Source organism: Balaenoptera physalus (genome assembly GCF_965194825.1).
Source record: "Balaenoptera physalus genome assembly, chromosome: 3".
Classification (NCBI taxonomy): Eukaryota; Metazoa; Chordata; class Mammalia; order Artiodactyla; family Balaenopteridae; genus Balaenoptera; species Balaenoptera physalus.
In genome coordinates, this window is record NC_138890.1 from 3411166 (window position 1) to 3434339 (window position 23174).

The window sequence follows — 23174 nt, forward strand, 5'->3', positions numbered from 1 at the left end:
CTCCCCGTGCCTGCGGTGCCCGTGGGCAGGAGGAGGTTCCGGAGGAGGCTGGGAGGCCCCGGAGTGGTGGGGGGACCGGGGACGAGGGGAATGTGGAGGAAGCAGGGAGAGAGCATGAGACAGACCCACAGGGGCTGAAGCCAACCCTGCTTTTATTTCATTAGAGCTTCTTGATGGCCGACAGGAGCTCGGGTTTCAGGACAGATGAGTCTGGCTGGGTCCCCGCAGCCCTGATGTCCGCTAGCACGGCTGCATCCCACGAGAAGGTCAGGAGGGCCGAGGGCACCTGCAGTGGGGTAAGAAGCCTCAGCCTCGCTCTGGCCTTTATGTGACAGAGCTCCCGCTTCACGTTCAAATCTTCCTGCTGGAGCCGGGGCCACGCACGCCCGGGGCCGCTCCCCGCCGCTGACGGCACACCCATGCGCTCAGTCCGTTCTCATAACAGGGGCTCCTCTGATGATGACCCGGGCTCGGGGACGCCCCCTGGCCTGGCTGAAGCCAACCCAGCATCGGGCAGCAGTCAGGACTTCCTGTCCAGGCCTCCCTGAATCAGGGTCTGACCGCCCTCCAGCCCCCTCCTGCACCCTCCCAGTAATTGCTTGCGTTTTGAACGCCACCTTGGCTCTGCGCCGCAGAGGACTCTAACACACTGGGCACGTTCCCATTTTGTAGACACAGAGAAGTTACTCAAGATCACATGGCAAGAAGTGGAAAGGTGGGACTCACACCCAGGGAGCCTGGCCCCAGGACGCCTTCCCCTAATGCCATCCCCAACCGAAGAGCAACCCCCTCCTGGGGGGTTTGTGCCGATTCAACAAGAACCCAGAGAACCCGGATCCGCTGTGCGGGGAGCCCGTCACTCACCAGCCCGCACTCATTGAAGGCCAGGTTCTCGTCCTCCGACAACTTCTGCCCTCCCGAGGCCAGCAGCTCGAAAGGCAGCCAGTCGATCTGCAAGGCCTCCCGGACAAACGCGTACAGTGCTGCCACCCGCTCCCGGGCGTAGAAGGTCCCTGGCGGTGGGACAAGAGTGGCGCTGGAGCTCGTGGGATCCCCCCTGAGCCCACCCAGCCCCCTGAGCCCTCGGCCTCCTCCCCCGGGACGAGCTCAGAACAGAGCAGGCTGCTCCTGCCGGCGCACGGCGGACCCGAGGCAGCATCGCCAGCACGCAGCACGCAGCACGCACCCTGGAGGAGGCAGCCGTCGGGGAAGCGCACGCGCAGCAGCGTGTACGTGTACTTGCGCATCTCCCTCTGCTCCTCCCGCTCGCGCATGGCCTTGGTCCGCAGCACGCTCAGCCGCTCCACGGCCTCTGACCGCAGTCGCTGCTCTCGCTTGAGCTCCTCCGCCGTGAGGTTGAAGAAGTCCGCAGGCAGGTCAAACTGGGAGGCCAGGGGCGAGGGCCGGAAGACCCGGCGCTGGCGGGCCAGCGTGGCCCGCATGGGCTCGGCGCGCAGCAGCTGCTCCTTGTGCTGCTCCAGGCTCTGGGGCTGGGCCAGGGCGGCCTCGCTCAGCACGTAGAACTCCTCGGGGCCCTCTGGGACACGTGGGCATGTCACTCTGCGGTGGCAGGGAGACCCCCGAGCCGGCCCCTCCCACCCCTGCCCCTGGGCTCAGCCACGGCCCTTCTCTTTTTCTCTTACCCTGGTCGGGGATCGGAAGCAGCACCTTCTGGAAGCCAATGGCCTCAAAAAACTCGTGGGTCCCTTCCAGGCAGTTAATGCGCTCCTGAGAGCGGAGCCAGAGGTCATGCGGGACACTTGGGGCCTCCTCGTGCCCCACCGGCCTCACTGCCCACCCCGCCCTTCTGGCCCAGAGTCCCGTCTCAGAGCGGCCGCTGCCGCTGGACAGGATGAACCCCCAAAGCTGTCTGCAGGGGTGAGCTCACAGAGGGCCTGGGATCCCAAAAGGTCAACACCAGGGTGAAGGAGGCTGAAGAGCCAAAGGACAGCGGAGGCTGGGAGTCCCCAGAAGCGGGGGAGGCGGGCTCTGGGATGCTGGATGTGGGTGGGGACCCCCAGGAGAGAGCGGGGCCCCACCAGCTGCACGGGTACCACGGGCCAGAGTGCTAGGACCCCGCGATTTCTCCACAGAAACCAGAAGTCTGCGTTTGCGTGAAAAATCTCCCCAGTGCCAATGTATTCCCAGCTAATTCAAAGAAAAGTCGAGTCACGCCGTGGGTTGGTGGCGAGAGCAGACAGTGTACGCGTACTGTGCTCGTCCTGCGCTCACGAAGCCCTCCCTCCCTGCCTGGCACCTTCTGCCCACCTCAACTCCCAAGCCCTGCAGGGGCCCTTCTGCAGCCGGCTCTGGCCACCACCGGCTGGCTGCAGCCCAGCTGCTCCCACCGCCAGCCTGGGTCCTGGGTGGCCTCACAGGCCCGGCCACGCCAGCCACCCCAGGCTAAGTCACTCTGGTGGCAGCCCTCACCTGGAACACCTTGTTCTGAAGCTTGATCTTCCGGTACTTCTCCTCCTCGGGATGCAGGTGGATGTTGTCCAGGTACCTGGGGCGGACAGGGGAGAGCAGCTCAGAGCCACACCGGCTCGTGCTAAGAGTGACCCCCCGGGAAGGCTGCCGTCACACCCTGGACACCCCATAGAGCCCAACCCCTGGTGCCCCTGACACTGGGCCTCCTCCTCGGTCCTGCCTCCCCCTGAGGGCACCAAGGAGCCACCGTGGTGGGGGTGGAGCAGGCAGAGCCAGAGCTGATGGGTCCCCAGAGCCGGCTTGGGGGTTGCTGAGCAACACAGACTTCTGGCCCCACCCCCGACCTGCTCCCATCAGAGGAGTTGGCGGCGGCGGGGGAGACCCTGCCTGCTCCACATTCTTCTGATGATCCCAAAGGGAAGCCAGGGTTGGGAACCCCCGATTCAGTAAACCTCTTCGTTCTAAAGACTGGTAAACTGAGGCCCAGAGAGGCCAAGCCCCTTCCCCGAGGGCGAGGGGGAGTGAAGTGTGTGACCTGGCCTCACAGGGTGGGGCCTGGCCTCACTCCCATGGCCGTGCTCCCTCCGGGGCCCCTCAGCCGGTCGCGATGGAGGCCCAGGAGCTGGCACCCCGGTGGGAGGGGGCCACCCACTCACCTGGCGATGGTGTCCACGCCCAGCTTCACCCGGTCCCGGTCCTTGTTGAACGTGTGGATCTTCATGATGGAGGCGGCCACTGGGTCGGTGGAAAAGTGCTGGGAGGAGGGAGGAAAGCTGAGTCAGAAAGTGTCCACCTCAGGGCCTGGAGACCATGCCAGCCAAGCAGCCAGGTCTCAGCACTCAGGTGGCAGCAGTGACACCGGTGACAACAGTAAGAACTGTCTGACAGCAGGCCCTAGCATGGGATCAAAGCAAACTCAACAGCAGAAAAAGGAGGAGGAAAGCCCTTTTGATGACTGCAGCCTGGGGCCTCAGCCCTGCCCTCACATCTAGGGAAAAGGGGGCGATGGCAGCCCAGGTTACGCCACTCCTCAGGTCGGCGTGACACAGACCTTTGCCTACCGCTCTGGCTTTGGCGCCCAACGCCAGCACTGAGTGCGCCACCAAGGGCGCAGCAGCTGAGTGCCCGGGACCCGCCGGCCACCGCGGACCTGCCGTCCCTCCTCATCCCCCATCCCTACGAGGGACGTTCTAGAAACAGACGGAGGTGGCAGAGACAGGACGCAAAAGAGGCCTGTGACCTGCGGCTGCCTGGTCACTCCTGGGGGAGGCAAGATAGTGGAGACATCACTGACCGGTCCCCGTGCCTCGGGGGCTCCCCCTGCTTCCCTGGGGAGAGGAGGAGCTGCAGATGGAGAGGTCACAGGGCCCACAGTTGATCCCTCGACCGGCCAGCCTCTGGGCAGCCCTGGGGACCCTGCGAACAGCACCCCAGCGAGGAGAGGCTGAGAATGGATAAGTAAGGCGAGGGGCAAGACTGGGCAGCAGATCCGCTCACGCTCTGGACAGCCACTGCACACGGCCACACCGTGTGGTCTTGTTTCTCTGCAGCCCCAGAAAGTCACTAGTTACATGGCGAGTGGGGCTGGCACCCGCGTCAGCCCCAAAGTCATTTGCTCTGCCTGGATAATGGTGGGGGTGGGGCCTCCCTGGCGGTCCAGTGGTTAAGACTCCGCGCTTCCACTGCAGGGGCCACGGGTTCGATCCCTGGTCTGGGAAGTTCCGCATGCCGCAAGGTGTGGCCAAAAAGAAAAAAAAAAAAAATGGTGGGGGTGAACAGCTGGGTCACCAGAGGTGATGAATCAAGAGCACAGACGACCTGGCCCACTCAGATCTACCCCTGGGCAGCCCCACAGAAGCCCAGCCAAAGCTCCTGGAAGGCAGCTGTGGGGCTTCCACCCTGCCCCAGCTACCTTCCCTCAGCTACACTGGGGTGAGCCTTCAGCAGCCACAGCTGTGTCACTTAGTTGTCTGATCTGAACTGGGCCAGCTCTCCTGGGAGCTTCAAACTGGGACCCAGCCCAGTCTGCCAGTAAGTTGCCAGGGTAGGACAAAGAGACGTGGAAGGGCAGAGAAATCGGGTCTGCAGAGAAGCAGCAGTAAGATGGGGGGTGTCCTCAGGACACGGCTGAGCCAGGCTCACCGCCCCCTACTCTAGCCTCCTCAGGACAAGCACACCCACCCACCCAGGGAAGAGCTGCAGCTCCAAATGCTGTTCTCAGATGTTTCCAGGCAGCCTGCAGCCTTGTTTAAATTAGGACCAGGGTGCACGAACGGACAAGGGGACAAAGGAACAGACACATCCAGAAAGGAACCGAATCCACGTAGGGATTTACTTTGTGATAACGGCAGATTTCACAGTGGCCAAAAGACAGGTGTTTCAATAAATGAGGACTGGGGAAAACTGGATAACTATCTGGAAAAAAAAAAGAAATAACACTAGCTCCATGCGTCCTATTCTACACAGGTATAATTCTAGTGGGATCAAAGCTTTAAACATTAAACAAAGCAAACAACAAAAGACAAAACAGAAAAGCACTAGAAAAACCACGGAAGAGTTGTTTTAATTAATCCTGAAGTGGCGAAGGCCTTCCTAAGTAGGTCACAAAACCCAGAAGCCATAAAATAAGGCCGACACATTGAATTACATAGAGATTAAAAATTTCTACATGGCCATATGACCATAAGCCAACTCTAAAAGTAAACAACTGGAGAAAAATATTCACAACTCAGATCATAGGCAAAAGACTAGTTTTCCTAATATGTAAAGAGTGTCTACAAATCAATAAGAAAAAAAAAACACCACCCAACACAAAAATGGGCAAAGGATGCATTCTCATATGAAAACACAGCCAACCTAAGCCAAAAAGGAAATGCAAACTAAAACTATGCTGAGATATTATTTTTACCAATCAGTTTGGGTAAAGACAAAAAATGTTTGGTAACCCACAGTGACGATGGGGGACAGGGAAATTGGTATTTTCTCACACACTGCTGGGTGAGTGTGAATCAGGACAACCCACATGGAACTTCATCTGGTGACAACTATCCAAAGCCCTACATGCTGTCCTCTGTCCCAGCAACTCTGCTTCTGGAATGGAGCCTACAGTTCAAAGTGATGTACAGACAAGGTTTTCATCATAAATATTGTCCTCACTAGCAAAAGACTGGAAACTTCCTACACGCTTATCAACACGGGGTTGGTTAAAGAGTCAGGGAACAATTTGCCGTGAGTCATCACGCAGTCACTGTGGAGAATGCAGGCTTTCAAACCGCTCAGGAAAAAACAGAGGCATGACAGAGCCAATGGGGTAAAAATGTTAGCAACTGGCAAATGTGAGTAAGATGGGCAGAATGACATACATATTTGTGACCTGATCCCTGGAACCTGGGAGTATGTTAAGTTATGGGTCAGAGGGTGTGGAGGTGACAGATGGAGTTAAGGCTGCTGATCAGTGGACCTTAAAATAGGGAGATTAGCTTGGATTAGCCAGGTGCGCCCAATGGAATCACAAGGGCCCTTAAAAGGGGGAAGAGAGAGAGAAGCAGAGAGATGGCAGCTGGGAAAGACCTGGCCTGGCACCGCTGGCTGTGAAGACGGAGAAGGAGCCATGGAGTACAGACAGCCTGACTCCCCCTAGGGCTCCCAGAAGGCACACTGCCCTGTGGCCACCTTGACTGTGGCCCCGTGAGACCCAAGTCCCACTTCTAATTTCCAGAATTATAAGAGGCATGCTGTCTGGAGGCACCAAGCTCGTAGTAGTCTGTCAGAACAGTAATAGGACACTCCCACCCTGAGTAAAGGATGTTCACGTGTTCTTTTTGTTCTCCTTGCGATTTTTCTTTAGGTTTGAAATTATTTCCAAATACAGAATTTTAAGGGGGAAAAAAATGTGGAAGTTCTTTCTGTACTGATATAATACCTAGCAGTTTCCACGTCAGGCGTGAATGGTACATTACCTTTTACGTAAAACAAACACACAGCACGTGTGGCAGATACAGATGCATCGGTAGTTTGTACATATTTGGAGCATCTCTGAAAAGGGGCCTAGACTACTTACAGCTGCTGCCTCAGGGAGAATGGCCGCGAGGTGGGTGGGAGGCGGCTTTTCCCCGCCTACCCTTCTGTATCTTGAATTCTGTTCCTCAGGTAAGTATTCCCTCTTTAGAGAGGTTAGAGTAGAACCACAGCATATGCTCTGTGCCATCCGGGCTCCCGGGGGGCGGCTCCGGCACCGGGGCCGGCACTCACCGAGAGAATGGCCTCTCTGATGCAGGCGTCCCGCTGGTCCTTCCTCAGGATGGCCCCTGTGAGCGGGCAGGTGAAGTACACTCCGGGCACTGCCAGGTGTGTCGAGCCCTCCTCTTTGGGCTTGGGCACCTGGGAGGATGGGTGAGGGTGTCTGAGCCTAGACTGTGGACAGAGGCCACCCCGAGCCGCCCGAGTGCCACAGTCCTGAGAGCCTGGCCCTGGGAGCCAAACATCCTGGTCCCAATGCTGTCCCCTCTGCCTATTAGCCATGGAACACGGTGGCCCAGTGGCCAAGCCCCTCTGAGCCTGTCTCCTGGTCTGTAAGATGTCCTCGAGGGACCACCTCAGAATTCAACAAGGTAAGGAACGGAAAGCGTGGAGCAGCTCTGGACACGGTGTAAGTGCTGAATTGATTGTTCCTGCTCTTCCCGCCCCCCCCCTACCTGGTGAGGAAGGGGCTTTGGTGGGAGAGTGAGGAGTCATGGTGCCCTGGACGAGTCCCAGCCTTGCTCTGGGCCTCAATTCCTAGGTAATATCCAGGGTCCCTTCCATTCTGAAATTCAGTGAGGCCTCACAGGTGGTGCTGCTCAGAACACCCTTTCTGCCAAGTTCTCCTTTGAGGCCTGCCTCCTCCAGGAAGGCCTTCCTGACTACACCAGTCTCCGTGGTGCTCTCCTGTATCCGAGGAAGGCAGCAGAGGGCAGCGCTAAGGCTAAGGGCTTTGGACTCAGACAGCCTGGGGTTCCAGTCCTGCCCCTGCTGGTTTCGAGGTGCATGACCAAGGGCACCGGGCCTCACCTCTCTGAACCTCAGTTTTCTCTTCTGAAAAGTGGGAACTGTAACAGCACCTACCCTCATGGGGTTACAGGGGAGGGAGGGGACTTAACGGAGGTGCAGTCCCTCCCCCAGGGCCTGGGCCTGGTGTCATTAGGTGCCAAGCACGCAGGTCCCAGACGACACCACCCTCAACCACGGGGATCCCCAGCGTCCTGAGGCCAGAGATGACCTCGATCCACCCCGATGTCCCTTCTGCATCTCCCCACCCTCTCCAGCAACAGATGCTTACCACCCAGGGCTGGGCACCAATCAGACCAAATGCAGAAGAGAGCCCAAGCGGGCACTCCAAGGGCTCCCAGCTCCCCTGCCCGCCCCAGGCCACCCCTTGGGTGTCGTGCTGCCATCATGATGCTTTTACCGGGTTGGTCCCTGGGGCCTCCGGGCTCCCACTGACAGTCGCTTCAGCTTGAAGTTCCTTTCTCACTGGGGGGAGAGGCAGGGACGGGTCAGTGTGTGAGCCAGGCACACCATTCCCCGGCCTGGACCCTCGTGTGGGTCAAGTTCTAGTCCTTCCAGCTCGAGGTCCTCCCAGCCCGCCAACCTCTCCGTGCCCCCAGGCTGCGCCAGGCCACGTGCTCCTCCTCCTCTGAGTCCCAACCCTCCCCTCTGCAACCTCCCTGACTTCCGTGCCGCCCAGACCACAGCAGACCCCTTGGCCTTTCACCTGCATGGCCCCTTTGTGGACTGGCTCACAGCTGTGATTTAAACCCTCCTCCCACCCCGAATCGCTGGCTGTGAAATTATTTTCAGCCAGAGCCAAGCACAGGACCTGGAACGCCTGAAAAGTCAAGGATCAGCCTCGAGGACAGAGGGGCAGAGGCCCGCCCCACCGCCCCCCGTTCCCACCCCTGTGGCCCAAGGACGGCCGAGGCTCACCCTGGCTCCGGATGGACTCCTGCGACGTGGGGCCCCGCGCCCTGGGCTGCTTCTGCTCGAGCCGGGCCAGGGCCGCCGCGGCTGCCATCTGCGCCTCATCAGTGGGTCCCTGGCGGGGCTGCCGGAGCGCCGGCTTGCTGGGCTTTTCTTTGGGGGCCTTCTCCCTAAGGAGACGTGGAGGGACCGTGAGGTGACGTGGGGGCAGACAGAAGAGCGTTTGTCCCTCTCCCACTTCTGCTCCTGCCCCAGCAGACAGACATGGGCCTCTGCCCCAGGGGCCACCAGACGGGTCTAACGCAGACGGAGGAGCCTCGGGAGGCAGACAGTGACTCTGCTCCCCGCCCTGCCCGCCACTTTGGACAAACCCTGCACCAGCCTGGGCGTCGGAGTCATCCTCTGTCAGGCGAGGTAAGAGCACACCTACCGTCCGCAGGGGCTGACGCTCTTCGCCCCCTTCCCTGGGTGAGAGGCTCCACCCTTACTGTCTACGAGGCTGAGACATGGAGGCTTCGTCTACTGAGCGCCTACTGTGCGCCAGACAGCGCGCCAGGAGCTAGCTGTCGCGCGGCGCGTCTATTCCGCATGGCAACGTGCCTCCCAGCGAGCGCTCCAGACGCCCTTTCACAAGCCCCAGAGGGCCACGGAAGCTCGGGCAGCGGGCCAGGCAGCACGCAGGCCCTGCGTGGAGTGTGTTACAAGGATCTGGTTTAGGGACTTCCCTGGCAGTCCCGTGGTTAGGACTCGGTGCTCTCACTGCCGTGGGCTTGGGTTTGATCCCTGGGCAGGGAACTAAGATCCGGCATGCTGCGCAGCATGGCCAAAAAAAAAACCCAAACAAACAAAGATCTGGTTTAATCTCCCCTCCACCCTGGGAAGTAGGCAAGGTGATCATCCCACGGGATGGGCAGCTTCCTAACCCAACCTAGCTCGAGAATGACCTGGCCTTGACGTTCCAGCAGAGATGGCCTTCTTCCCACCAGGGTCTGACTCACCTGCCTCACCCTCCTCCTTTCCTCAGGACCCTCTCCCGATGCCAGTAGTTGGAATCATCTGTGCTATATCTCTAGAACCTTCTCAGCAGCCAAGGCTCTGAGTTCATGGCCCTCATGCTTCCCGCTCTGCTCAGACACCCGGGCAGCCCTCTTTTCTTGTCCCCAGGCCTCTGGGAGCTTCCTGCCCATCCTGGCCCCTCTCTCCAGCCCTCCCAACAGCTGAGAGTTTCAGGTCGAAGAAAAGACAAGTCACGTAGTGCCACCCTAGCCCCATCTTTCCATAAAAACGCCATTTTTCCAAGACCCCTCACTCACCCGCTTCATGGCTCCTCTGGGCAGCCAGAGGGATCCTTCTAAAACCCAGTCACTCCTCTGCACAAAGCGCTCTCATCCCATGCAGGACAGAATCCTGCAGCCTCCGCACCCTACAGGCCCTTCACGACCTGCCCCTTTCCCTTGTTCACTCCTATCTAAACTCCCTGCTGTTCTTCACACAGACCCAACCTCCTACCACAGGACCTTTGCACTTTCTGTGCCTTCTACCTGGAGTGTTCTGCCTGGGAGGGACAGGCACCGCTTCAACTGTGTGTGTGTGTGTGTGTGTGTGTGTTTGTGTGTGTGAGAGAGACAGAGACAGAGACAGAGAGACAGGGGTTGATTTCCACACAGCTGAGTCTCACCTCATCCAGCTCTCACTCAAAAGTCACCTTCTCAGAGAGGCATTCCCAGACCACCTAACAGTCACCCACATGGCTCACTCTCTGGACCCTGTTTATTTTTCTTCAGGGCCCGTCTTTCATCGTTTATGTGTTGTTCTACTTGTCCTTCTCTCCCCACTACAACGTGAGCCCTGAGAGGGCACGGATTTTCATGCCCTAACAGTGCTGGACACACACCCTCACACGCACCCTGAGTCTCCAGTCCGGCTCCAGGCACGTCATAGAAGCTTGGATCTCCACGTGACTCCCCTCTCCTGTCCTCCCAGGCCTCCAGTCTGACACAGCCATCAGCCCCCACCTCCTTCCTGTCACACACAGTCCCAGCTGCACCAGCCCCCCACCTCCACCCACTACTTGAGGAACAAATGAATGGACCCCCTTGTCTGGCCCACCGCTCTCCCTGGGCCCCTCTTAAGCTGCCCTCCTCTCCCTGTCACCGCCCCAGGCTCCCAGGACCTGCACTTCCCTCCCGTACTCATGGATCTGACCCTCATGGGCCTCCTCTGTCCCACTACTCCTTTGTCCCCTCCCAAGAACCCCAGGGGCCCCCAATCCTCGTGACAGATGCCCTGATGTCCTTGCCACGCACCCGATCTCCCTCACCCACCCCCACTGCCTCATGATACCCCACCACCCCTTCCTGCCAGCCTCCCTGCCTCTCCTCCGACCCCCTCCCAGCTCCGACCTCTTCACAATCCCTTCCATTATGCCTCACAGACCCCTCCCCAGGCTGACCTCTTTCTTCAGTCACTCCCCATCCTAAACCCCCTGGGGCCCCCCAGCCCCCTCTGTAGCTCCTGGTAGCAGCCCCAGCCCCTCCTGAACTCCCTCGTCTCATCCCATCCCCCCCAGTGGAGCCTCCTTCTCAGCCCACTGGCCCTCCTCAGTCTGGCATCCTCACCTGGTCCAGCTCTTCACTATCCTCTGCACAGCACTGGCCCCTCACGCCTCCAGTGTGGCCCCAGGCCCTTCTCTTCTCTAAGTCCTCCCCAGATAAGTCACAGAGGCCTGGAAATGCAGGCCACCTCCCCTCCCCTCCCAGGTCACCCTCAGGGCCTCCAGGCCACTCAGCCATCACCCACGAGGCCCCCCACCTCCTTCCAGTCGCAGACTCCCCCAGCTCCCCACCTCCACCCACCTGCCTCCCTTCTCCTCCCAGACCTTCCTCAGCCCCTTGCAGCACCCACCACCCACCCAGTGCACCCGCACCTCCCAAGTCCCTGACCACCCTTCCAGCAACGCCTCAGGCTCCCTGGGCTTCCAGATTCTCAACCCGTCTTCCCTCCTGCTCCAGAACCAAGGCCCAGACCCCTATCGCCACAGAGTCTAAGCCTCACGACTTTTTGCGACCCCAGCTCTACTTGTTTCTCCAGGCTCAGTCCCCAATCTCTGGTCACCTAGATTCCCCCAAGCCCTATGCGATGCCTCTTCAGGGCCCCTTCTCCGCATCCCCGGCCTCTCCCTTACCGCCCGCCCTAACCTCCTAGGGTCTCCAGGGACCCCCCCCCCCTCACTTTCTGCAGCCCCGCCCCCTCCAGCCTCTCCCCCTCCTGCCCCGCCCCCGGTGGCCTCCCCTCCCCCCTACTCCCACTCCCTCCCTCGTGCCCCGCCCCCCGAGGTTTCTCCCCACGCTCTGACTCTCTGCGCCCCTCCCCGCCTCTCGTCTTCCCTGGCCTCCCCGCCCCTCCCCCTCCGCTCATCTCCGCCCCCGGGCCTCAAGCCTCAGCGCCTGTCACGCACCCCACCGACTCCATGAGCTTCTGACCGGGCCCCGCACTCTTGAACTTGACGTCGGCCTTGATCTCTTGGAAGAATTTCTTCATGGTGGCGGCAGGCCCGGCGGCGGGGGGCCGCGGGGGGAGGGGGCCGCAGGGGCCAGTAAGGGAGGGGCCGGCAGGAGCCAACAACCGGAAAGAAAATACTGGGCCGCCGGAAGTCCCGCCTTCCCGAGGGCAGCCCACGTGACAATCGGTCAGGCGCCGCTTTCTAGATCTCCGCGCCTTGCTGGCCCGGAGTGAGCGCTCTGCACTGTCGGGCCGCGTCTCGGTGGTTCGCCTGGACTCTGTTGCCAGGGGCAACGAGGGCGCTTCCAGCGGGAGGCTGTGCTTGGGCGCCTTCCACCGCGTTCCCCAAGGAGTGACAGGAGAGGGAGGGACAGACCTACGACCCCGCGGAGAAAGCGCTGGCCTTGTCCGTTTCCCTCCTCAAGAACCATCTCTGGCTCCCCAGCGGTTACGTGATAAGGTTCCAACTCAATATGGGGGCATTCAAGGTTCCCACAAGGCAACCCGGTGGTCCGCCCTAGTAGTCCCCCACGCACACAGTGTGGGAGAGAATGAAGAGGATGCACAGAGCTGGGGCTTGGGGACCCACGATGGCGGACCCCAAGGGTTTAAATTAAGGAGATCGGGAGATTATCCTCAGAGCATTGACGGAGTTTAAGGAAGAATGGAAGAATCTGGTGCCGCCCAAACTTTAACCTTCCTGAATTTCAGTTTCCTATCTATGAAATGGGGATAAGAATTGTACCTGCTGGACTTCCCTGGCGGCGCAGTGGTTAAGAATCCGCCTGCCAATGCAGGGGATACAGGTTCGAGCCCTGGTCCGGGAAGATCCCACATGCCGCGGAGCAATTAAGCCCGTGTGCCACAACTACTGAGCCTGCGCTCTAGAGCCCATGAGCCACAACTGCTGAGCCCACGGGCCGCAACTACTAAAGCCTGCACGCCTAGAGCCCGTGCTCTGCAACAAGAGAAGCCACCGCAATGAGAAGCCCGCACACCGCAAGGATGAGTAGCCCCCGCTCGCCGCAACTAGAGAAAGCCCACACGCAGCAACGAAGACCCAACACAGCCAAAAAAAAAAAAAAGACAAGCCTCTAGGTCTAATTTATGGGAATTACAAGGGATGGACAAAGAATAAAACAGCCTCACAAGGGAATTCCCTGGCGGTCCAGTGGTTAGGACTTGGCACTTTCACTGCTGAGGGTCCGGGTTCAATCCCTGGTCGGGGAAATAAGATCCCACAAGCCGAGTGGCATGCCCCGTCCCCCGCCAAAAAAAAACAAAAAAAACAAAAACAGCCTCTCGAGGAGATAGACAAATCCAGACTGTGAGACATTCTCCAAGCCGACTGACCTGGTTGCTCCAGAACATCAACGTTGTGAAAAATAAACAAGATTCTAATTAAAAGGGATTAGAGGGATATAATCTTTACTTGTAGTGCAAGAACCTTGATTTGATCCCTGTTAAAAAAAAAAAGCTGCAAAAACTTCTTAGAACAATGAAGAAAATTAGAAGTGGACTGAATATTAAATATTTTGGCATAAATATGAATTTTCTTTGCTGTGATAAAAGTATCACACTTATGTAATAAAACGTCCCTATTCTTAGGAAATGCTTAAGTATTTAGGGGTGAAGGGTCATGATGGATGTATGAAACTTTCAAATGTTTAAAAACAAATACGTATATATTCACACACATATATACAGCACATATGGAAAAATGTTAACAATTGTTGAATATAGGTGTAAGGTTGTGGTGGTTTTAAAATATGTCCATAAAGTCTTTGATGCTCCTGCTTTCCAAAGGTGGAGCCTAATTCCCCTCCCCTTGAATGTGGGCTGGACTTGGTGACTCACATTTTTTTTTTTTTTTTATGTGAATGGCGAAGAGGGTTGCTCTTTATTTGACTTTCTCAAAGGCTCCAGTATGCTCAGTAAAGTTTCAACTCATTCTGGGATGGAAAGAAAGGAACAGTGCCGACTAAATGTAGCATAATGTGACAAATACGACATAATGCTTGTTCAGCGGTATCCTTTGTTTTCATGGTTTGAGATAGAGAAAACTAATTAAGTGACTGAATTTGGACAGGAATCCAGGTCTCTTAACTCTCCATCAAGCAAATAGTCTTTTTTTTTTCTCACTATACAATACTATTTGGACAACAGAGAAAAAAGTTTTTTCCTCAGCCACGGAGACTTAAGTTTGGCAATGCACCAAAATCATGATTTGATATTAGATCTCAAAGCTGGAAGTAAGTTTTTGTTTTTTGGCTCTTTAATTTTTGAAATGGCAAGTTACCTTTATAGGTTGGGACAGTATCCCACTTACCTTTTTTAACTTGTCTCTCCAAAAGCCGAGCTATTGCCACACGCTGCACTTTATAAGAATTAAGATCCCGTTTGTAGGTAATACCAAGATCAATCTCCCCCTGCTTTGGTTTATATTCTTCTGGTGCATGGCGAGGCTGTTTGGCTATTTCATAAGGACGATAATCCGACTTAAATGTTGTTATTCCTTCCATTTTACCACGATGTGCTCGAAATTCTTGCTTGGGCTTCAGACTCTGAGGTGGAAGAACATTGCCATACATAGGATATTTTTCCAAATATTCAGCCGCAGGTACAAATCTGACACAGACACCAGGTCCTCATGCTCCCGGCTCGCGGGGTCGGCTCCACAGCTCCTCCGCACCCGCAGCTTCTGCAACTCCACCGCGCCGGCCTCAGTCGAGGCAACCGCGGGGGCCCGGCTAATGGACGCGCCACCGGCGGGTCAAAGGTCGTGCGTTCCCAGGTGACTCGCTTTCAACAAATGAAATTGGGCGGAAGTGATAGCGTGCAACTTCTAGACTAGATCATAAAAGACACTGCATCTTCCTCCTTGCTCTTGCTTTTTTTTTTTTTAATTTATTTTTATTTTTGGCTGCGTTGGGTCTTCGTTGCGATGCGCGGGCTTCTCATTGCAGTGGCTTCTCTTATTGCGGAGCACGGCATGTGGGCTTCAGTAGTTGTGGCACACGGGCTTTAGTTGCTCCGCGGCATGTAGGATCTGCCCGGGCCAGGGCTCGAACCCGTGTCCCTTGCATTGGCAGGCGGATTCTTTACCACTGTGCCACCAGGGAAGCCCCCTTGCTCTTGCTTTTGAATGACTCAGTCTGGGGGAAGCCAGCTGCCATGTGGTGAGGATGCCCAAGCAGTGATGTGAAGAGGTCCATGCAATGAGGAGCTGAGGCCTGCAGCCCATAGCCATAGGAGGGAGCTGACACGGAAGTGGCTCCTCCAGCCCCAGCTGAGCTTTCAGATGATGTAGCCTTGGCTGATTTCTTGACTGCAGTCTCATAAAAGACCCTGAACCAGAACCCCCCCAGATCCCTGACCCTCTGAATCTGCATGACATAATAAATGTTTGTTTGTTTGTTTGTTTTGGCTGCACAGCGTGGCATGTGGGATCTTAGATCTGTGTTGGAAGCGCAGAGTCTTAACCACTGGACTGCCAGGGAAGTCCCAAAGGTTTGTTGTTTCAAGCAACTAAATTCTGAGGTAATTTGTTAGGCAGCAATAGCTAACTAATAGAAGGACGTACTGTGTTCATTGTGCTACCCTTTTCATCTATTCTAAATGTTTGAAATATTGAAAATTAAAGTTTAGTACTGTGAAATAAAGGATCATATCCCTCATATTCTCAAATGAAGATAACAGACTAATCCAAAATCACACAGCCAGACAATGGCAGAGACCCGCCACCCCTTTCCCTGCGAGTAAAGTGCTATCAGACTACTCTGTCTGGCATTCAACATCAGGAGGCTCCTGAGGGTCTAAAAAACCTCATCTCTTGTCACCACCCACTTTGCCCTCTCTGCCTTAGCTACCTGGCACTATTCATCGCTTATTACCTCCAGACCTTTGTCCAGGCAGTCACCTCTGCTGGAAGAGACCTGTCCCCAATCTGTCTAAAGTAGTCCTCTTCCTCCAGGTAGCCCTCCCTGACTACCTTCCTCATGCTGGGTGTAGTCTACTCTGAGCTCCCAAAGCACCTCCCTCTTATAAAAATCATTGGTAATATTTGCTGAGTGCTCTTTACGTGCCCATATTCTGTGTGTCATCTTCACAATCTTCACAGCAGCTCTGTTTATAAATCAAACAGTGTTAGGACTCCCATTTTACAGATGAGTAAACTAAGTTCTGGAGAAATCAAATGGCTTGCTCAAGGTCACCCAGCTTTTACATGGCTTTTGATTTTTGTGTTCCAAGATATCCCGCAGTTGCAGAAAAAGCTTCTCCTATGTTTTCTTCAAAAAGCTTTGTAGTGGAATTCCCTGGCGGTCCAGTGGTTAGGACTCCGCACTCTCACTGCCAAGGGCCGGGGTTCGATCCCTGGTCAGGGAACTAAAATTCCACTAGCCGTGTGGCTCGGCCAAAAAAATTTTTTAAATAATAATTTAAAAACGCTTTGCAGTTTAATTTTTACATATAGGTATGTGATTAACTTTAAGATTTCTTTCTGTGCGTGTGTATGATATAAGGTAGGGGTCACGGTTGTTTTTATGTATTCATGTGGCTGTTTAGTTGACCTAGAGAAATAGGACTTCAACTCTATAGGGTCCATATTTTTTTTAAGATTTTTTTTTTGATGTGGACCATTTTTAAAGTCTGTATTGAATTTGTTATAATATTGCTTCTGTTTTATGTTTTGACCAGGGATCGAACCTGCACCCCCTGCATTGGAAGGAGAAGTCTCAACATCTGGACCGCCAGGGAAGTCCCTATAGGGTCCATACTTTTAATCCCTGTGGTCAGCAGAATAGTGCTCCCTAAAAATGACCATGCCTTAATCCTGAGAACCTGTGAATATGGTGACATTTGTGGCAAAAGAGATGCTTCAGATGTCACTAAATCAAGGACCTTGAGATGCGGACATGATCCTGGTTTCTTTGGATGGGCCCCACGTAATCACAGGGTCCTTATAAGAAGGAGGCAGGGGGGTCAGAGAAGATGTGATGACCACAACAGTACGAGAAGGACCCGATTTGCTATTGCAGCTTTGAAGATGGAGGAAGAAGCCACAAGCCAAGGAACGCAGGCGGCTTCTAGGAACTGGAAAAGGCAAGGAAACTGATTCTCCCCTCAAGCCTCCAGAAGGAGTGCAATTCTGCCTATATTTGGATTTTAGCCCAGTGAGACCCATTTGGGTCTTCTGACCTCCAGAATGGTCAAAATAGATTTGCATTGTTTTGTTTGTTTGTTCGTTTTTATAAATTTATTTATTTTATTTATTTATTTTTTAGCTGTGTTGGGTCTTCGCTTCTGTGCGAGGGCTTTCTCCAGTTGCGGAGAGCGGGGGCCACTCCTCATCGCGGTGCGCGGGCCTCTCACTGTCGTGGCCTCTCTCGTTGAGGAGCACAGGCTCCAGACGCGCAGGCTCAGTAGTTGTGGCTCACAGGCTTAGTTGCTCCGCGGCATGTGGGATCTTCCCAGACCAGGGCTCGAACCCGTGTCCCCTGCATTAGCAGGCAGACTCCCAACCACTGCACCACCAGGGAAGCCCGATTTGCTTTGTTTTAAGCCACTAAGTTTGTAGTAATCTGTTACGAAAGCAATAGGAAATGAATACAACCCCTAGACTAAATAACCCTAGGAAACAAGTACTGATATTTCTCACCAATTTATAGGGGAGGTTGCAAAGTTCTGGATGGACTTGTTCATATCCCTGCAGCTTGCAGAGGGATGATTCAAACCCAGGACCATCGGACCCCAATCACCCTTCAGTGGGTGCTTCTTGAACCATAATGCAAACTCAAATCCCATGGGGAGCTTGTTTATGTATTTTTTAAAATATTTATTTATTTATTAACTTATTTTGGCTGCGCTGGGTCTTAGTTGCAGCACGTGGAATCTTTGTTGCGGCATGTGGGATCTTTAGTCGGAGCATACGGGCTTCTTAGTTGGGACATGCGGACTTCTTAGTTGCGGGATCGAACCCAGGCCCCCTGCCTTGGGAGCACGGAGTCTTACCCAGTGGGCCACCAGGCAAGTCCTGGGAGGTTGTTTAAAGGCAGATTTTGTTGCCTCTGGTCTTGAGGAGGCTGCGATTCTGCATTTCTGACAACACCCTCCTGGGGAGAATGAATGAGGCAGGAATGAATGAATGAATGTTACCCTCACAGCTCAGGTAAGGAGAAGCTCTGGGGCAAATGTCCAACACTCCCAGATTCCAATCCCCCGGTGCTGTCCCTCTTCCTCAGTTTCCTTATCTGGAAAGCAAGGGTGAAAAATAACAACTGACATGGGAATGAAATTAACCACGTTAAATGCTTATTATATGTGACTTGGAACATAGTAGCTGCTCAATAAATCTTAGTTATTATTCTACTTGGGTAAGTGGGCAGTAAATATTTGTTAATCAGGGGATTGAGGGACTTCCCTGGTGGTCCAGTGGTTAAGACTCTGCACTCCCAATGCAGGGGGCCCAGGTTCGATCCCTGGTCGGAGAACTAGATCCCGCATGCCACAACTAAGATGCGGCACAGCCTAAATAAATAAATATTTTTTTAAAAAATGATAGGATTGAAAGCTGATGGCCCAGGCTGTAAACTGGAGATCAAGCCTGCAGCACACAGTAGGTGCTAAGGTCACCTGCTGATTAGAAGGAGACGTTCCATGCAGTTCTTGGGGCAGGGCAGCACCTTCCCCACCTTGTCTCCTCCGGCCAGGTGCCAGGCACCATCTCTTAGGGAACAGGAAGCAAAGTCACCTCCCCAGGTGATGACTAATGGCCCAGCCGTTGGCTTCAGTGGCCTCTGATTTGGCGGGAAGGCATGGCTCCTCTCCCCGCTCAGCCTGCCACTTTGGGGGAGCCCTCCTAACCCTCTTGGGGGACTCTGCCCCCTGGCTTCCATCAGAGCCTGATCTTTTTTCAGCTGCTCGACATAGCTCAGTCTCTGGTTTTCTGCACTGGCTCAAGGTCTGGGGGAGAAGTTTGCACTGAATCAGGAGGGACCTGGAGGTGGGGACCCAGAGAAGTGGCATTCTTGCCCTCGGAAGGACTGAATGTATGACCTCAGGCAAGGCACGCCCCTCTCTGGGCCTCAGTATCCCCATCTGTACCCTGGCCTAGGCCAGACCCCTCTGCACCAAGTTCCTCATTTATTGTGCAATTTCTACCTCTATGTGAGGGTGCCCAGATTTAGCAAATAAAAATACGGAATGCCCAGTTAGATCTGAATTTCAGATACAAATATTTTGTTGTTTTATATATATAATTTAAATTTACAGGGAATTCCATGGCAGTCCAGTGGCTAGGACTTGGCGCTTTCACTGCTGGGGCCCGGGTTCAATCCCTGGTCAGGAAACTAAGATCCTGCGTGCCCAGTGGCTCGGCCAAAAAAAAAAAAAAAAATTACAATCTTAATCATTTGAAAAAGAACTATGTGTCAGATATTGTTATGTGTTATTTCATGATATATGCATTATTAATTATTTTTATTATAAAATATATATAACACATTAACCATTTTAATCATTTTTAAGTGTACAGCTCAGTAGCATTAAGTACATTCACACTGTTGTGCAACCATCCCCACCATCAATCTCCAGAACTTTCTCATCTTCCCAAACTGAAACTCTGTCCCAATGAAACACTGACTCTCCATCCCCTCCCCCAGCCCCTGGTCCCACCATTCTACTTCCTGTCTCTATGAATTTAACTCCTCTGGGGACCTCTTAGAAGTGGACTCATACAGAATTTTCCTTTTGTGACTAGTCTATTTCACTGAGCATAATGGCCTCAGGGTTCATCCATGTTGTAGAATGTGTAATAAGTACTTTTTTAGTATAGGTATGTCACAAATATTGCATGGAACATACTTACCCTAAAAAAGTATTTGTTGCATATCTACAGTTCAGATTTAACTGGTAATTCTGAATTTTATCTGGCAATGTTACCTACAGCCTTTCTTCACACAGCAGCCTAAGGAATCTTTTTTATTTTTATTTAATTTACTTTTTAAAATAAATTTATTTATTGTATTTATTTTATTTTTGGCTGCATTGGGTCTTTGTTGCTGCGTGCGGGCTTTCTCTAGTTGCCGCGAGTGAGGGCTACTCTTCGTTGTGGTGCGCGGGCTTCTCATTGTGGTGGCTTCTCTCGTTGTGGAGCATGGGCTCTAGGAGCGCAGGCTTTGGTAGTTGTGGCACGCGGGCTCAGTAGTTGTGGCTCGCGGGCTCTAGAGCACAGGCTCAGTAATTGTGGCGCACGGGCTTAGTTGCTCTGCAGCATGTGGGATCTTCCCGGACCAGGGCTCGAACCCATGTCCCCTTCATTGGCAGGCGGATTCTTTTTTTTTTTTTTTTTTAATGCTATTCTTGTCTGCTTACATTCTTTTTTTTTATGTATGTATGTATGTATGTATGTATGGCTGTGTTGGGTCTTCGTTTCTGTGCGAGGGCCTTCTCTAGTTGTGGCAAGCAGGGGCCACTCTTCATCGCGGTGCGCGGGCCTCTCACCATCACGGCCTCTCGTTGCCGAGCACAGGCTCCAGACGCGCAGGCTCAGCAATTATGGCTCACGGGCCGAGTTGCTCCACGGCATGTGGGATCTTCCCAGACCAGGGCTCGAACCCGCGTCCCCTGCATTGGCAGGCAGATTCTCAACCACTGCGCCACCAGGGAAGCCCGGCAGGCGGATTCTTAACCACTGCGCCACCAGGGAAGCCCCAGGAATCTTTTTTAAAACAGCTTTATTGATATATCATTTACATACCCTAAAATTCACCTTTTGTGAGTGTACAATTCAATGAATTTTATTGTATATTTACAGAGCTCTAGGACCATCACCACAATCTAGTTTTAGAACATAGGGTGATTTTCCATCACCTTAAAGAAACCTCATACTCCTTTGCAGTCACTCTAGATTCCTACCTTCAGCTCAAAGCAAATACTGATCTACTTTCTGTCTTGAAAATTTTGCCTTTTTTGGACATTCTATCAAATGTCATATGATGTTGGAATCATAGAGTATGTGATCTTACGTCTGGCTTTTTTCACCGAGTATGTTTTGGAAGTTAATCCCTGTTGTAGTGTGTATCGGTCCTTCGTTTCTTTCTCTTGCTGAAGAGTCAGCGGTAAAATTCATCATCAGGATATACCACATTTGGTTTATCCATTTATCCATAGATGGACATTTGGGTTATTTCCCCTTTTTGGTTTTTGTGAATAATGCTGTTATGACTATTAGCTGTATAAGTTTTGGTGTGGATGTTTGTTTTCATTTCTCTTGGGTAGATACATAGAGTTGGAATTGCTGGTTCATATGGTAAGTCTTTGTTTAACTTTGTAAAAAAACCCAAAAAACAAAAAAACCTGCCTTTTTGAGATGTATTTCACATGCATAAGGATGTTTCTTGAGATTAAAGTATTATCTCTGTACCCTGTGATCAAATCCCTCCAGGTTTTTTTTCCCCAAGAAGTTAAAATAAAACCCAAGCGTGTTACTGATATTCACAAGGCGTATGATAGGTCCTTAACGGACCCTTTTGCTATCCGCTCTGCCCTAAATGCCCTCCCAGTGCCCACCTCCCTACCTGGACCTATTTCTAGTCATCTTTGAACTCTCTGGTTAAACTACTATCTCCTCCAGAAAATACTTCTGTTCCCCCATGATAGACGAAGTTTCTGGCATTACTCAGCCTTTTTTTTTTTTCTTTTTCCTTTTTTTAAAAAATTGAAGTAAAGTTGATTGACAATGTTGTGTTAATTTCTGCTGTACAACAAAGTGATTCAGTTATACATATACATACATTCTTTTTTATGTTCTTTTCCGTTATGGTTTATCACAGGATGTTGAATATACTTCCCCGTGCTATAAAGTGGACCTTGTTGTTTTATTCAGCTCTTTTTAAAAAAATATATATATTTATTTATTTATTATTTTTGGCTGCGTTGGGTCTTCGTTGCTACTCTACGTTGCGCTGCATGGGCTTCTCACTGCAGTGCCTTCTCTTGTTGCGGAGCATGGGCTCTAGGCACTTGGGCTTCAGGAGTTGTGGCACGCTGGCTCAGTAGTTGTGGAGCCCAGGCTTAGTTGCTCCGCTGCATGTGGGATCTTCGCGGACCAAGGCTCGAACCCGTGTCCCCTGCATTGGCAGGCGGATGCTTAAACACTGCGCCACCAGGGAAGCCCAATTCAGCTCTTTCTTAAGCATCCTATTTTATTCAGAGTTCCCTCCCTGGGTCTTAATTACAAAGAAATTAACATTTCTTTGCCTTGCTAGACGTTGGATACTTCAGGAGCCGGAGTAACAGCACCTAAGTGCGTCCAGTATTTGCTGCTGCCAGGCACAGTTTCCAGAGCCTTAGGGGCGGTGATGTCATTTAATCCTTACTCCCCTATAAGATCTGTACCATTATGAGTCCCGTTTTACAGGTTGGGAGACTGAGGCACAGAGATTACATAACTTGGCCAGGCAGTGCTCAATACATTTTTCTCGACTGAATTAGTATGTATATTGGGTATTTTGTGGCTCTGGCATATGGTGCTCAATAAACTTGTCGTGAGTGAAGAAATAAGTGTTTTGTGAATTTTTTGGCTGTTTATCCTCAGACCGCCACATGACCCGTCCCTACCCCTAAGCCCCGCCCCCTCGAGCAGGCAACGGCGCGTCCCTATTTTGAGTTGAACCTCGTCTCTTGCGATATCCAATGGCGGACAGCCGCTTAAGCCTTTCCTCCTGTGATAGCTAATGCCGGTTCTCTACCTTGAGCCGCTCCTCTCGTGCTACCCAATGCCCTTCAGCTCTATATTATGCCCCTCCTCACAGGAGCGGGAGGCTATTAATGACGCGCCCCCTACAGTGATTGGGCCTTCTTTCCTGTGGTAATCCAATAGCATGTTTCCTACTTAAGGCCCCTCCTCCTGTGGCGTTCTATGGCCCGCCCCTCTACCCTAAGCCCAGCCCCGAAGGAGCCTGGCTGCCTGCCTCTACTCTCCCAGAGCGCCTGTTTCCCTCCTCCTACCTTTCCTCTTTCACCTCCCTTAACCTGCGTCCCCTCCCATTAGGCCTCTGGGTCACGCCCCCTTGGCTCTACCCGTTATCCAATCCCGTTAACATGCTCTGCTCCAACCCCTCTTCTGATTGGTCCCCCTGCTCCTCTATCCCCGCACGTGGTCCTGAGCGACGGCGTCGCCCGCCCGTGACGGCCGCAAGGCGGGACTTCCGGCGACGGGCAGGCCAATAAACACGCTCCGACCCGCTACCCAGGCCGTCGCCCCCGCCCCCTTGGCGCCCTGC

At 53.4% G+C, this 23174-nt stretch overlaps 1 protein-coding gene and 1 long non-coding RNA gene across 4 annotated transcripts; one reads left to right on the plus strand and one right to left on the minus strand.

Moving 5' to 3' along the window:
- Window positions 1-135: 135 nt before the first annotated feature.
- On the minus strand, window positions 136-12042 carry UBXN6 (UBX domain protein 6). 3 transcript variants are annotated; one of them, XM_082453252.1, is made up of 10 exons: window positions 11846-12042; window positions 8395-8558; window positions 7877-7941; window positions 6682-6810; window positions 3087-3184; window positions 2431-2506; window positions 1644-1728; window positions 1240-1537; window positions 865-1013; window positions 136-286 (listed from the first exon to the last, which is right to left on the minus strand). In XM_082453252.1, exons 1-9 carry the CDS (start codon window positions 11926-11928, stop codon window positions 875-877), a joined length of 1137 nt encoding a protein of 378 aa, XP_082309378.1. In that variant the 5' UTR covers window positions 11929-12042; the 3' UTR covers window positions 136-286; window positions 865-874. The 3 variants fall into 3 exon arrangements, with proteins under 3 accessions (XP_082309378.1, XP_082309376.1, XP_082309377.1); XM_082453250.1 differs by having other exon boundaries at window positions 1187-1537; window positions 11846-12040; XM_082453251.1 differs by lacking the exon at window positions 11846-12042 and adding an exon at window positions 8819-8837 and having other exon boundaries at window positions 1187-1537.
- On the plus strand, window positions 8565-21599 carry LOC309656645. The gene is made up of 2 exons (XR_014261469.1): window positions 8565-8802; window positions 16588-21599. It is a non-coding gene; the product is annotated as an uncharacterized lncRNA (long non-coding RNA).
- Window positions 21600-23174: the final 1575 nt, after the last annotated feature.

What these genes read in the sequence shown, in the direction of transcription:
- UBXN6 (XM_082453250.1), bottom strand. Translation starts at nt 11,928, where the DNA reads ATGAAGAAATTCTTCCAAGAGATCAAGGCCGACGTCAAGTTCAAGAGT. An exon ending in AGGCCCCAGGGACCAACCCG is followed by an intron (nt 6,811 to 7,876) that starts GTAAAAGCATCA and finishes CCATCCTCCCAG; the next exon opens with GTGCCCAAGCCCAAAGAGGA. An exon ending in TTCAGAACAAGGTGTTCCAG is followed by an intron (nt 1,729 to 2,430) that starts GTGAGGGCTGCC and finishes CTCCGCTCTCAG; the next exon opens with GAGCGCATTAACTGCCTGGA.